Source organism: Condylura cristata, unplaced genomic scaffold (genome assembly GCF_000260355.1).
Source record: "Condylura cristata isolate star-nosed mole 26May11 unplaced genomic scaffold, ConCri1.0 scaffold00016, whole genome shotgun sequence".
In the NCBI taxonomy this organism is placed as follows: Eukaryota; Metazoa; Chordata; class Mammalia; order Eulipotyphla; family Talpidae; genus Condylura; species Condylura cristata.
Genome location: NW_004567117.1, coordinates 31,571,958 through 31,585,593, shown reverse-complemented (window position 1 = coordinate 31,585,593; position 13,636 = coordinate 31,571,958). Strand labels below are relative to the sequence as shown.

Here is a 13,636-nt window from a genome sequence, read left to right as displayed (position 1 = left end):
TATGCATACAAGAGCTGGAGTGTAGGCCAGATTTGGTGGGGGAGGGAGTAGAGAGAAGATTCACCAGATACAGTGCAGGCAAATCTACTGAAATGTACTGCTGAGGGGTGTGGTGGGCTAGATAGGAGAGGTCTGCTGTGCCATGTGGGTCACCTTCTTGTCCACTGGGATGGAATTAGTGCTGCAGTGGTTACAGATAGCTTCATAGTGCTGTGTGGCTTAACCCTTGCACTACCAGGGAGGGCTCTCAGGGCATAATACTCATAATAATGGTGCGTGTTAGTTCATTAGAGATTATTTTTATATTATGTAGATTGAATATTATGTCAGATTCTTCAAGTATGTATTGATAAATATATTGCATTATACAATGGAGTTTAAACTAATATATGGTATTTTTTTTTATCTCACCTTTAACATGGCTCATAGTGCTGCCAGGAGTTTGTTTTTAGGTCTTCAGTGGAACATGGGGGCTGGTTGATTGAATTTTTTCCAACTTTGTATGGGAGTAGGCTTTAAAATAATCTGGGGTTGTGTATGTATCCAGGTTCTGTGACTTACTGTAAGCACACTACCTGTTCTGAACCATGGTTCTTCGCCTAGTAAATGATGGTGATAATTGCACGTATCCTTAAGAGTTATTGTCAAGACTAAAGAAAGGCAAAGAGGAGGAAATGCTTAGAGTGTTGCCTCTTAAACTACAGAGTTCTCAGCAAATGTTAGCTGTTAACATTACTTCACAGAAGCAGAGATTTAAAATCTTAAAATATTTGAATGGAGCTATAGAGGCAATTTAAAACTCTTTAACAGATTAAGAACTCTAGGTTGTAAAACTTCACAGTATAATAAATACTCTGAATCTCTGCAGAGTCTTTGCTCAAAGAAGCTCAATTTACTGTGTCATTGACCTGCAGATTTCAAGGACTTTTAAGATTCTCTTCCCTGTGATAAATGCATGAGTGTATTACTAAATTTTGGCAGATGGGTTTATATATACTTGTTTTTATTGGCACTAGGGAAGATTTTGGCCTCATATGAAAGCTGAATGATATAAACGCTCTTGGAAAAGAATTTAGTATGAGTGACTTGCTTAATATTACCTGGTCAGCAGTCAAATCTCACTTTCCTTGATATGTAGTTACTTGTTTTTATATATTAATCCAGAAATAAGAATATGTTGCCAGATTTGTTTGTTTTTAGCAAATGTAAATCGTCAGAGATTTCAACTGGAAGTAGCTTATTTTTTGTCTTCTTAAAGTTTTGGCCTTGAACTGTTATCGTTAACTTTTATGAAATGTGTTTATTATCATGGTCATCTATATTAAGTCGATTAAAAAAAAATTGTCACTATCTCTCTTCATTGGCCCTGATGTAAACTTTGCTGAGGTCATGATTTGGAAGGTACAAGGGTGGAGAATCTTCATGATCATTTGAAGGTATGAAAATGAGACATGTTTACCCCTTAAAGGAAAAAGTAATCTGTGGGTCTTGAGCACTTGTTGCCTAACCTTCTGTAATATAAAAACTCCACTGGCTGTTGACTATGTTATTATAAACTGGCCAACTCATTTGATCTCAATGAATGACTTTAAATGTTATTTGGATCTGGGTCACTGATTCTATAGGACGAGCCAAGGAATAATAGTCAGCAAACAGGTATTGAGTATATTTTTATGCCGGGAAATTCACTTGTTGGAATAGGTGGTAACTCACTTGGCTTATTTTAGATAGTTTAGTTACTAGGAAGGAGTTAGATCTACTCCCTTAGAGCATCAGAGACAAATATTACTTTCTTGTTTTATTTTCTTCACTAGTTGAGCCAAGGTTACTGTTTCTGGAGTGAGATTTAATGTGATTATTGAACTTGATTCTTGCTGCATATTCTTTTTAGCATCGGTTAGTATGTTCAATGTGGTTTAATATTTTTTTCAAGCTTTACACTCTCCTCTTAGAGGGATTTTGTGCCAGATCTATTTATGGCAAAGCAGGAAGGAATTTCTTTATATTTTGTGAATACCAGGTGATATAGGAAAAAGAATTGCTAAACTTTGTTTTGTTCAAGTGGTTCCAACAGCCACTAGATTTATAGATACGTGGGTTCAGTCAGCAGACAGGTATTGATTGTACATTATGTGCCAACCACTTATCAGTAATCACTTTCAAGAAGTACAGAATCTGCCTGTAGGTAGTCAGAAGTTACAGCCTAATATAACCAACACATGCAATGAAAGGTATATGCACAAGACATAGATGCTGTTGTAGATGGTTGTGTTAATTCAGGGTGAGGAAGAGAGTTGGCTTTTGTGGAGGAGATGAAAACTGAGGAAGGTTCAGCTGTGGGAAAGTTGGCTTTAAGAATTCTGGATTCGGACCTTCCCCGGTGGCACAATGGGTTGGAGTGCAGCACTGCAAGCTAGCTGCAGCTGTTTCAGTATGAGTTCGATCCCGGCCCGGAGGTGACCCCACATGGTGTGGCAGACCTCTCCTGGCCCACCCACTGTTCCCCTCAGCAGTGTACTTTGCCGATCTGCCTGTTCTGCTCCTCACTTTGTCTCTGGTGAATCCTCTCACTGCCCCTGTACCTCTGGCCTGTACCCCAGTTCTGTATGCATAAATACATAAATCTTAAAAAAAAAAATTCCGGATTCTTGGAGGGCATTTGTGGAAGATAGTGTCATTGAAGAGGCTACACTGTAGTGTAACAGTTAGCTTGGTCCTATTGGAATGAAATTGTGGAGGAAGTAATGTGGGGAATTAAAGGTAGAAAGAAAGGCTGTATTTACTGAAGGGTCCGGCATATTGTGCTTTGGAAGTTGGAGATATTTGTTTCTCCCTGACTCAATTGGAGAGATCTAAGCCAGGAGAATGAAAGGGTGGCATTTGATTAGCTCCCTCTGATAGTAATCTGAAGTTTGGATAGGAGAGAAGGAAAGTATAGGTAGGAATACTAGTTAGGAAGGTTTAAAGAAATTGAGGAGTAAATTTTCATTTAATGAACTTGTTTAATGGAACTGAGATGATGAAATAATGAATGAAGGCATGATGGAGAAAGGGAAGAAACAAGTTAATTAAAAAGGTGAACTGTGTGACTGAGAGGACCTAGAGACTGGGTAAGTAAGAGTGTTTGGGTTTAGGACTTGGGTTTTCTGATGCAGTCACCAAAAAGTAAATAAAATAAAAGTAAGTGAATTTTTAAAAACAGGTTGAGTTGAGATACTGGTTACACACCTAGATGGAGATAGCCAATTGGGTATAAAGATAAGAGCATTCAGCTGAGAGGCCAAGAAGAAAACTGTAGGTTTCAGAAACACCAGCATATAAAGTGATGATGAAGGGGAACATAAGGGAGTGAGAAAAAAAATAAAAGAAAACGACTGGTAGAACTATAAGAACACATCAGTAGTTGAAAGGTATTCTGAGGACATGGTTACAGGGGTAGAACAGAAAAAGTCGTAATTTAGAAATAAGGGGGGTCATAGGAACTGAGTGAAGAAATAATTTCATGAAGGAATAGGTTTCAGTAGTGTGGAGGGTCAGACGTCACACAGGGTTTTGAGGGACTTAAATTAGTAGGCCACATAGAGCTGTTTACCATCTAATTACCATTAGATGGTAATTTGCAACCTACTATCAAAACTTGTTTTGTGACTCAAGAAAGTCTTTTTATCTTTGCCACTTTAAAGTGGCAGTGGGCTTCATAGAGGGTTTCAGTTTTTCGGTGATCTCTGGGACCCTACAGTTCAGAGAAGGTGCTTTGAGGCCCATCACAGAGGTCAAGAGTAAAGTCAAATATTTATTGGGGGAGGGCATACAGGCACTCGTGATTAAACAAAAGACCTAAAGTAGCTTGGTTTTTAATTTATGTTATAAATTTGATTTTATAATTTCATTTGAAGAAACATCATGCAATATGAATACCTGAAAGTTACTGTGCACAGGAGTCATAACTTCCAAGTTTTAAAGTCTATGTAATTAGACTTTAGACTGGTGTTCTAAATTCCTTTGCTAGGTAAAGATCATCAGAGATGCTAACTTGGTTCATGATTTATATTTTTTTCAGGGTCAGCATTAGAGTCTTTATGTGATACCTTATTCTTGGAATTGAAAACTGAACTTTTACACAGTGATAATTCTATTTAATACTTTATTAACAAACTCTTTATGTTTTGAACTCCTACAGGTTCAGATTCAGAAGATCTTTTGGAAGAATTACTCTGCTGTTTGATGCAGTTAATTACCGACACTCCACTCTTGTAAGTTCTGGCTAAGTCAGGGTTTGTTTTCCTTGTATATTGTAGATGGTGGTTGCTCAAGAAGAGAGTTTGTGGGTTTTGGGGTACTTTTGTGTATTGATGAGAGGAAAATAAACTTTCATGGATTATTAAGCATATGGTTGGCAACAAATTAGAGTAATCTCTGCCATAAGATACCGTAGATTTCTATAAAGAAAGATTTATGAGAGCAGCAATTTCAATCTGACCCTTATTTGATAGACACAGCTAATTGTCTACCCATTGTTTGTACTTCCCTTCTTTCTTAATTTCTGACTTTATTTCTGTCTTTGCAGAGGTCAAGTGTCCATTTCTAGTCTTTCTTGAAGCTAGGTGTATGGTCAGTTGGAGAATATTTTCCAGCTAAGCTTTTGGGTGAAGCTCTGTCAGTCAACCTCAGTCCACATGAGGCCTGTCTTTCTGTTCGTGCTTGCTCTGTTTGCTGCTGTGTGGTGGCTAAGCCTTTTGAGTTGCATCGACCACATTGGCACCGAGAGCTGAGAGATTCATAGAAAATTCTACTTTGGCATCGTTTAGCTTCTGTACTAAAGTCATCAAACATCAGTCTCCTTTCCTCCTTCATCCCTAGAACTTTATGTGTTTACATGACTATAGCTGGTGTCCTAACATTACAGCATGTGCACGTCCTACATGATTCAAGTGTTTGTTACTTTAAAGTAGTTATTCTGAACTTCTCTTTAAAACTCTCTCTCGGAGCCTTTAAAGGCATTTTTTCCTTAATTGCTTTTCCCTACTTTGAAATTTAAATATTCCATACCCACAGTGTCTGCACTGTGGCACTATGGCGGGCTCATTGTAATATGACCTGTACACGTTTCACCCCTGAAGAACCAGTTTCTAACTCCCTTGGGGGTGATGCCACCTTTGTTGAGGATGTATATTTTAAAGGAATTACTTTTGAAATATAGAAGTGGTCTTTAAGATTTATTATCGCAGAATCTCAATCCAAATGGGACATCAATGGAAATAGGCTACTTTTCTGTGACCCCAAAAGGAAGAACAGGTGTTTGTGTGAAAAAGGGCTCCTGACCTCTGTTGTGCTCATAAGCCTAAGTACACAACAGAGTTGTAATGCAGATTGAGAAATGAGAACACCAAACCTCGTTATGATTTGGTCTAATGAGGTGTAACTTGAAGTTACGGCTGAGACAACCCAGGAATCACTGGTCGGTGAAGGGGGCAGAAGAAGAATTTCCATGTAAGTTGACTCTGACAGTCAGCATTTGCATGCCTGACTTCCTTGCATGCCTGCCTTGTAACAGCTCTCCAAAGTTTTGGGTGGCAGCACGCGCCTAACTTAGTCCTCAGGCACCTGGGAAGTGAGTGTGCCCCCGTGCTTTATTTTGGGCCTGGTGTGTGTAAGAAGACGTGAGCGTACAGAGCGTGTGCCTTTCGCATTTTGTCCTTCGCCTTTTTCTTCCTGGAATGTGGAGGCAGTGCTCAGGCCATCTTAAAATTACAATGACAGGTGCCACATGCAAGGAACTGTCGCCCATCAGTATGGGACTGATGTTGTTTTGGAGTTGTTAGACCTGTTCTGGCTCATTTATCTTTCATTTTCTTCTTACATGACAAAGTGAACCATTTAATTTGGTTAAGCTACTGAGGTTAGGTTTCTGACACACATCGGCCAACCTTGGGAAGAGAAGCACCTTTATTGTGTTCTGTTTATTTGTCATGATTTGTAGGTGCTTCATGTGTTGCTGATTTAATTTTTAAAATAATACCATCTCTATTACAGTCATGTCATAACCAGATAGCACCAATTTAGTATATATCTAAATTTCTGGGTGATTGAGAGTGGAAATAGTAAATCCCTTTAGGTAGAAAATAAACCCTGAACACAATGAATAGGCCAGCTTCTCAAACACTCTGGAGAAGCAAGCAGACAGTGTTGTAATATATCAAACATTTCAGTATTTTAATGTGTTTATACTTTTTAAATGAACTGAAAATGCACAGACAACCAGATGTCTTGTATTATGTATACTCAGCTTTAACCAGCTGCTGAAACAATTTCTTATGATTTAATGTTCTTGGAACTCCATCCCACAAGAAGGTTTGTCTTGGTAACGGTTTCTATGTGAACCCAAACTACTCTTCCAGTGTTTTATCTGCTATAACAGCGCAGGGTTAGGATCAGCTTACAATGGAAGGGGGAATATTAATATCAAAAACTAGTCGTGTTATCACACCTGTCTATCATCAGCCTCACTGTAAACTTGCCACTTTTCATGCTGGCAAGCCAGTGCGGCACCCACAGGTGAACAGCGAGAGGAATCTAATTTCAGTAGCCACTGTGGGCAATTCAAAACTAGCTCAAACATTTCTTACAAGGCTGTGAAATCATTGTATTGATATTGAAAGCAAGTGATTATCAACAGTATAGATATTTAGAAATCTATAAACAAGTTTTAAGTGTACATTATTTTTAGTAGGATAAACTGTAGTTGTTTAGAGAAAATCCCAGAATTTGTTCTGATTCATTTGTAAAGAAGATTGACTTTTAAGGATACTGCTTCTCAGATAGATTGAATTTCTTGATAATATATTAATCCTCTGAGATAGTAATCTTCCAGGTCAGATTAAAATCTTCCAGGAATCCTTTCTTAACTGTATTCCTTTCAGCATTTATATGTTAGAAATAAAGATTTAGTCATCATGGATTCATGAATTGAGCCTTTTCAGTGTATGTGGGATTGATTCCACTAGTATTGAAATAAATCTTCAAAAGTGAAACCTTGTCTTTCATTCTTCTGTGTGATCTCAAGGAAGCAAATGGAAAAGCAACATAGTAGATAAAGGGATTTTCCTCAGACACTGGCAATAGAAAGAACACAATTGGGCAGGCCAGAGCTGGAAGCACAGTGCTGATGGTTTGTGACACTGTGTTGATTCTGTGGGTTCTTTACACTTTCCTGTACAAGCTGAGTGAGAGCCCAGGTGACTTCACCGACTGGTGCAGCTTAGCTGGGGTCTTACCAGCACAAACATTTCTGTTGCAGGGGCCCAATACCTATGTTTTAGGGACTGATTGTGATATTTTATTGTGAAATAGGAGTTATCTTGAGAGCTTGAACTGGGTTTCCTTCTTTGACTTTCTTTTTATGTGGTTTCGTTGTTACTGTTTCAGTCAGTTATCTTGTTGACTTCATATGGTGATACCATTGTTAAGAGCAGGCCCTACCATTTTTCTCTCCTGCTACTACCCTGGACTGGGCCATGTGAAATCTGCTCAAAGTGAGCCTTTCCGTTGCCCCAGGCCTAACATATGGTCTCTTTCTCTGAGATCCATTTATGCGTTCTCCTTGATTAGCTTGAGAACTTGAAGACTGGGACTCCTGAATTCTCAGCCTGGCTCTGATTTGCAAATTTTTCACTTACAGTTTAAGAATCCTGATCTACTTTTTTTTTTCCCCATAAGTTATATATTGATAAAGATGAGATATTCACAGTTGATTAGGCAATTAATGCCTTTTACTGGGGAGTATGTATTTGACTAGTGTGACTTCTCCAGTGCAGAGGTCTGATACTACCTGCTGACCTTATCTATTCCTCTCATTTTGCTTCAGCTCTACTGGTATCCTGTCTCCAGGGCCTTTGCCTTTTCTACTTTTTCTGCCTTGACTATCTTCCCTTATATATCTTTCTGGTGCATATACTGACCTTCATATTTCTTCTGCCCAAAGGTCTGCTTCATGAAAACATCTGCTCTCACCCTCTCAGTCTGTCATTTTATCATGCTTTATTTTCTATCTTTACACTCATCGCTACTTTTCATGCTACCTGTTATTGTGCTAAGGAATATTCAGTTGCAAATGTAGTGGCTCAATTCCTTTACTATAAAACACTAGGTGTCTTATAGACATTATTTAAAAAGTGACTATTTTCTGGCCACAGTATAAGCTGTATCACAAAAATGTTGATATTATATGATATGTCTCAGATTGTTCATAAATGTTTAACTGGTTTTTGTCAAGAATAATAAGACACATGTATTACGTAGTAGAAAAAGACAGTTCTGAATTTTAAAGAAGGGCTGTGAATCTTAGCACAACAGCTCACTACTGATGTCACTTCAGCCTTAGTTTTTTCACTTTAAAATGGAAATCATAGATCAAAGGTCATAAAGCAGACATCTGAAGACATCTAGTTCAGTTGGAACCTTTTCATTTAATATATGATATCCCTGAAGTATAAAACAGTGAATTTTCTAAGGTCAATTTGTAGGTTCTTAGGTAACTCTTTAGCCCTGAAGAATTTGAATCTCTGCCATCAGAGATTTTTTGCTCTTATAAAAGCAAGTTTGCTACTTATGTCTTTGTTAGTTTCTTACCTTATTAATTCACATGTAGTAAAATATGTAATAACTGAAAATTTAAGTTCCACCAACAGTTAAGTGTTTGATTTTTTTCTTTTCAATTTTTTATGTCACTGTTTTATAGTCACTTCTTTTCAGTCATAATCCAAATTACACTTGTATATTTCAAACTAGTTTTTGATGCTGATGCAATTATTTTATTTTATTAACATTTATTTTATTTATGTGTACAAGAGCTGGAGTGTAGTCCAGAGGTACAGGATGTTGGGGGTGAGCGGGAAGATGACTCACCAAAGACAGAATGGGGAGCAGAACAGGCAGATTGACTAAAAAACACTTCTGAGAGGGACAGTGGGCAAGATGGGAGTTGTGCTGTGCCATGTGTGTCAGCTCCCTGGCCAAGGATCGAACTCATGCTGCAGTGGCTACAGATAGCTTCAGAGTGCTACAGCTTAACCCCTTGCATCACCAGGGAGCCCTGATATGCTTATTTCTTATATATGATGGAGTTGATAGGTAAAGGAGGTGCTAAAAGTAAGGAATGACAGATTTGAAACTATAAGTCAGATTTTTTACAGACACTTTGTTTCACTGCTAAGACTGCTATAAACGAAGAGTTGTGCCATGTCTCTGATTTTGTTACCTTAAAACTACCCATCACTGTGTTGCCGTTATCTGCAGTGTACGAGACTAGCACTTTTTAGTTTTCCCTCATATTTTACTTTTAGAATCTCCATGTTGGCATGACATTGATGTCTCTAAATTTTGGTTTAATCCTCTGAACTTGTCGGTTGTTTTTGCTAAACTTATGTTCCATTTACAGTACCATCAGGTTTCTTATCCAGTAGTAAGTCAAAGGAGGATGTTTTTTCCTCTGTATTCGTTGACTTTGCCCTTTGCCAACACTAACACCCATTTCACGAAGGCTTTTGTCTTTATCCAAGTGTTCCATTCTGCCCTAGCAGAGCAGTGCAAGGTCATGGCGCCTGTCTTTTTTCCCCTCACATGAAATTAATAACTTGCTCCAACAGTAGTTTGTTCTAGGACATTTCCAAACCAGATGGTGGAAAGTTCTTGGGATAATATGGCAGCCAAAGCAACTCTTGGGCTTTTTAAAGTTGACTTTGTTTTGGCGATTGTGTAATGAAAATCTTCTGAAGATTATACAAGGACATTAAAACAAGAAAGATCTGTTGGCTTAAAACATTTTTCATCTTTTAAAAACCACCACACTCAGCATGGTAGAAGTTTGGTTTCTTTTAAGTGTTGGCTTGTCTGGCTTTTTTCCCTGATTAGTTGGCACTTAAGATCGTCCAATTAATGTATTAAAAATTGTGTTTTCACTGGCATCTAGCATTACCTTGAATACCATTTTTTGAGAGTTAGAGAAAATTATAGCAAGAAATGACATTGGAGCTTATCTTATCTCGCATAATTGTTAAAAACAAAAACAAAAACAGCCAAAAGCCCTGAGACCCAAAGGAGATATTTGTTAAAGTTAACAGTGAGTTTAATAGTCTCAAAGCAGCTCCTAGGTCAGTGACTCCTGCAAAACACCACAGTGTGACTCGGTTTTTTTTTTTGTTTTTACTTCAGTGTCATCAGATTTAATTGATAAAAGTTCAACTTCAGCATACATACTGATCTTGTCTTAGTTTTTGATTAATTTTCAAACAGGTGAATTACATATAATATTAAAAAATCCAAACATACAAAAGTATACATGAAGGTGCTTCTACACCCCTGCATGTCTTCCATCTTCCAGATCTTTCCACCCGCTTCCATAACCACTGTTGTAGTTTCTTATGTATCTTTTCCTGAAAAATTTTGTGCATGTACATGCAGTTATGAATATAGACTCTTATTTTCCCATGTAGTCACAAAGGAGGACATTGTACAAATTATTTTGAACTTCCCTTTTTTCTAGTTAACAATCTTTCCTTGCAGTTGTTATACAAGAGCACTTAGAGTTTTCTCATTTTTTTGTTTTAAATAACAAGTTTATTGAGATTGAATAAAAACGCCAAATAACTCACCCTTTCTTTCCTTCTTTCTTTCTTTTTTTAATAAAGATTGATTTTTTAAATTTATTTGTGCATACAAGAACTGGAATGTAGGCCATAGGTGTTAAACGTTTTGGATTCACTAGAGACAGAGTGGGGAACAGAACAGGCAGATTACTGAAATATATTGTAGAGGGGAGCAGGGGGCAAGAATAGGAGAGGTCTGCTGTGCCATGTGGGTTAACTCCTTGGTCAGTGATCAAACTTGTGATCCTGTGGCTGCCAATAGCTTCACCCCTTGTACCGCAAGGGAGGCCCCACTTGATGTTTATTCTTTAACAGAAATTTTAGTGTCAATTTATGAAGCTCCCAAAAAAGATGAATGAGAATTTTGTATGACCATGTTGACTTTTAAGGTCATTTTGGGTTGAATCATTTGTGTGTCCTTTCTTTAGAGTTTTAATATTTTCATCCTAGATTTCCTTTGAATTCTTAACTAAGTTCATTTGTGAATGTTTTATAGTTTTTCTTTTAGTTATTCTTGTAAATGTTCTTAGTTTTTGATAACCTATTGTTGGCTAAGAGAAGTACTATTTATTTTTTAAAGTTGGTATTGTACCTAGCAACCTGGTTGAACTATTTTTAATTTGTTCTAATAGTTTGTTGTTTTGTGTTTTAATCTCTTTGTTGTCACAATATGTGCCTACTTTCCATTTTCATTCAGTTGTCATCTCTTTCCTACACCAGTCCCTAGGTCCCTACTTTCCCCCCACCCACTATATAAGTGATTTTTGAACAGCAATGGAATTTTCTGTTTTTCTTTAAAACTATCAAGCCGTTTTGGGTAGCTTTAGGTCTTTGTATGCTTTTTTTTTCCTCTTTTGCTTTAATGTCCATCCCTTTCTTTATTATCTGCTAAGATACCATCTTCTTTGTGAAATCTTTACTCCACTTTTTGCTGTTATCTTTGTGTCTCAAATATAAACAGTTCATATTCTCATGTTATTTGCCTGATTTCACTGTAATTGCATCCTATGGGCCAGACTCTTCTACTCCCTCTTTCATAGACTTATTCTATTGCATTGTTTTACATAATAGGAATTCAGTAATTTTAAAAATAAATGCATCATCTTTGTATATTGAAAATGATTGTTTTAATACTGACATAGTGAGAGTACATTCTTTATGAATATTTGGTGAATGATATCACTTGGGGTACAACATGATAAATAGATGAAACTTTTTAAAATGGAACTATGAAAGCACACAGGAGGGATCCTTGGTTCCAGCTTAATGTTGTAGTGAGTCAGTTTTCTTATGTGCTGTCGGCTTTCCCTATTTCCCAGCATCAATCCTTCCACTCTACATTCTTAGAGCTTTACAAAATCTGTGATGATTCAAGGATTAATATTTTTCCTGTTCTCCCACTGGCGATTTTGTTTGGCTCAATAAATTTTAAAGGAGAGTAATTCTCTGTTCTAAATATACACTTTTTCCTCAAGGTAGTTAGATCTAGTATTTATAAATAGTCATAGTTTTACGTTTAAATGAACTAAAATAATTTCCTTTGCAGCTGGGATGTGGAGTTAGATATTAAATTGAAATGATTGCAGTTGATTCTTTGTTACTGATGCAATGAATGAACACACTAGCAAACTTACTGGAGGTTGTCACCTCCCCAGATAGGCTCTACCTTTTAAGTTATGTATCTGTTTTACAAGATTTGGCTCTAAGACCTGACCCAATTGAAAAGTTAGGCCAGCTGACTAATAGTATGGTTTCCTGAACAGGCTTAGGCTGTAGGAATAAATGGTTATTGTAAAGCAAAATCTGTAGGTGTTGAGCACCTAAATTATCATTAACAAGTCATAATATGATATGAAACACCAGGTGTGTCTTTCATTCAAGAGAGGGCAAGTATAAGAATTGAATTTTATGTTATTATTATTTAAAGCAATCATTGTGGAGATTTTCATTAAAGAAAGTTGTTGTGTAATATACAGTACTTAAAAAAAATCTTTGACTGAGGTGATATTGTTTTAGAGGACTGTATCTAATTCAGAGACAGTGGATCACACCTTTTTAAATATAGGTCATCAGCCTCACCTACCAACAAGTCATCCATAGTCCTTCACCCCAGTCCATTGGGCCCCTCCACATATTGCTCTTCACCCTCCTCCACCCTCCTGGTATCCTCAGTTTTAGTGATAGATTTCAAGGGTTTGTTGTATGACCTCTGTTTTGTTTTTCTGTATCACATATGCAAGTGAGACCATTTGATACCTGTTTTTCTCTTTCTAAATCTTGTTTCACTTAGAATGATCCATTCTTGTTCCATCCATGTTGCAAATGACAAGATTTCATCTTTTTTTAAAATAGCTTTAAAAAAAAATCTTTTCATAAAAAATTGTGCATCTATACCACATCTTAATCTACTCATCTGTCCTTAGGCACTTGGGTTGTTTACCTAATGTGGCTTTTATATATAGTGCTACAATGAACATAACAGTGCATATATCCTTTCCATTGAGTGATTTTGCATTCTTTGGGCAGCTTCCTAGGAGTGGAATTGCTGGATCTTATGGACAGTGTTTCTAATATTAAAGTCATGAGAATACAGAGTAGAATTGAGAGTTATTATATAATAAGATCAATTGCATGGACTTTTGTGTTTTGTATATTTTGTTTTAAAGATATTCCTATCAACAATAATTCCTTAAAATATGTGGTGGAATTTAAGCTTGCCATGTTCTGGAATAAGTCATCTTTATTTAATGGGCATTCTTTTAAGTAGATATTAGGTACTTTGGGCTTATCATGAGTAATTAAGTTCTATAAATATTTTGATACTCTTTTGAAGCTTGTATTCTTTTCCTGTTCAGATTTTGGCTTTTATTATATAGCGTGCTACTGTATTTCATGGTAATCATGTTTAAATTTTTATGGTAACCAAAGATTTCTTGATGCCTTTTATTTCTGCTCAGCTGAAATTTTATTTCCTTTTTATTTGATCTAAGGTT

At 36.8% G+C, this 13,636-nt stretch overlaps 1 protein-coding gene across 1 annotated transcript in view; it reads left to right on the top strand.

Annotated features, from left to right (window-relative positions):
• DYM (dymeclin) overlaps positions 1–13,636 on the top strand; it is a 286,000-nt gene that overhangs the window by 48,154 nt on the left and 224,210 nt on the right. The window contains exon 6 of the mRNA XM_004684007.2: positions 4,181–4,253. Coding sequence (XP_004684064.1) covers positions 4,181–4,253 — 73 coding nt within the window. The remainder of the gene's footprint in view (positions 1–4,180; positions 4,254–13,636) is intronic.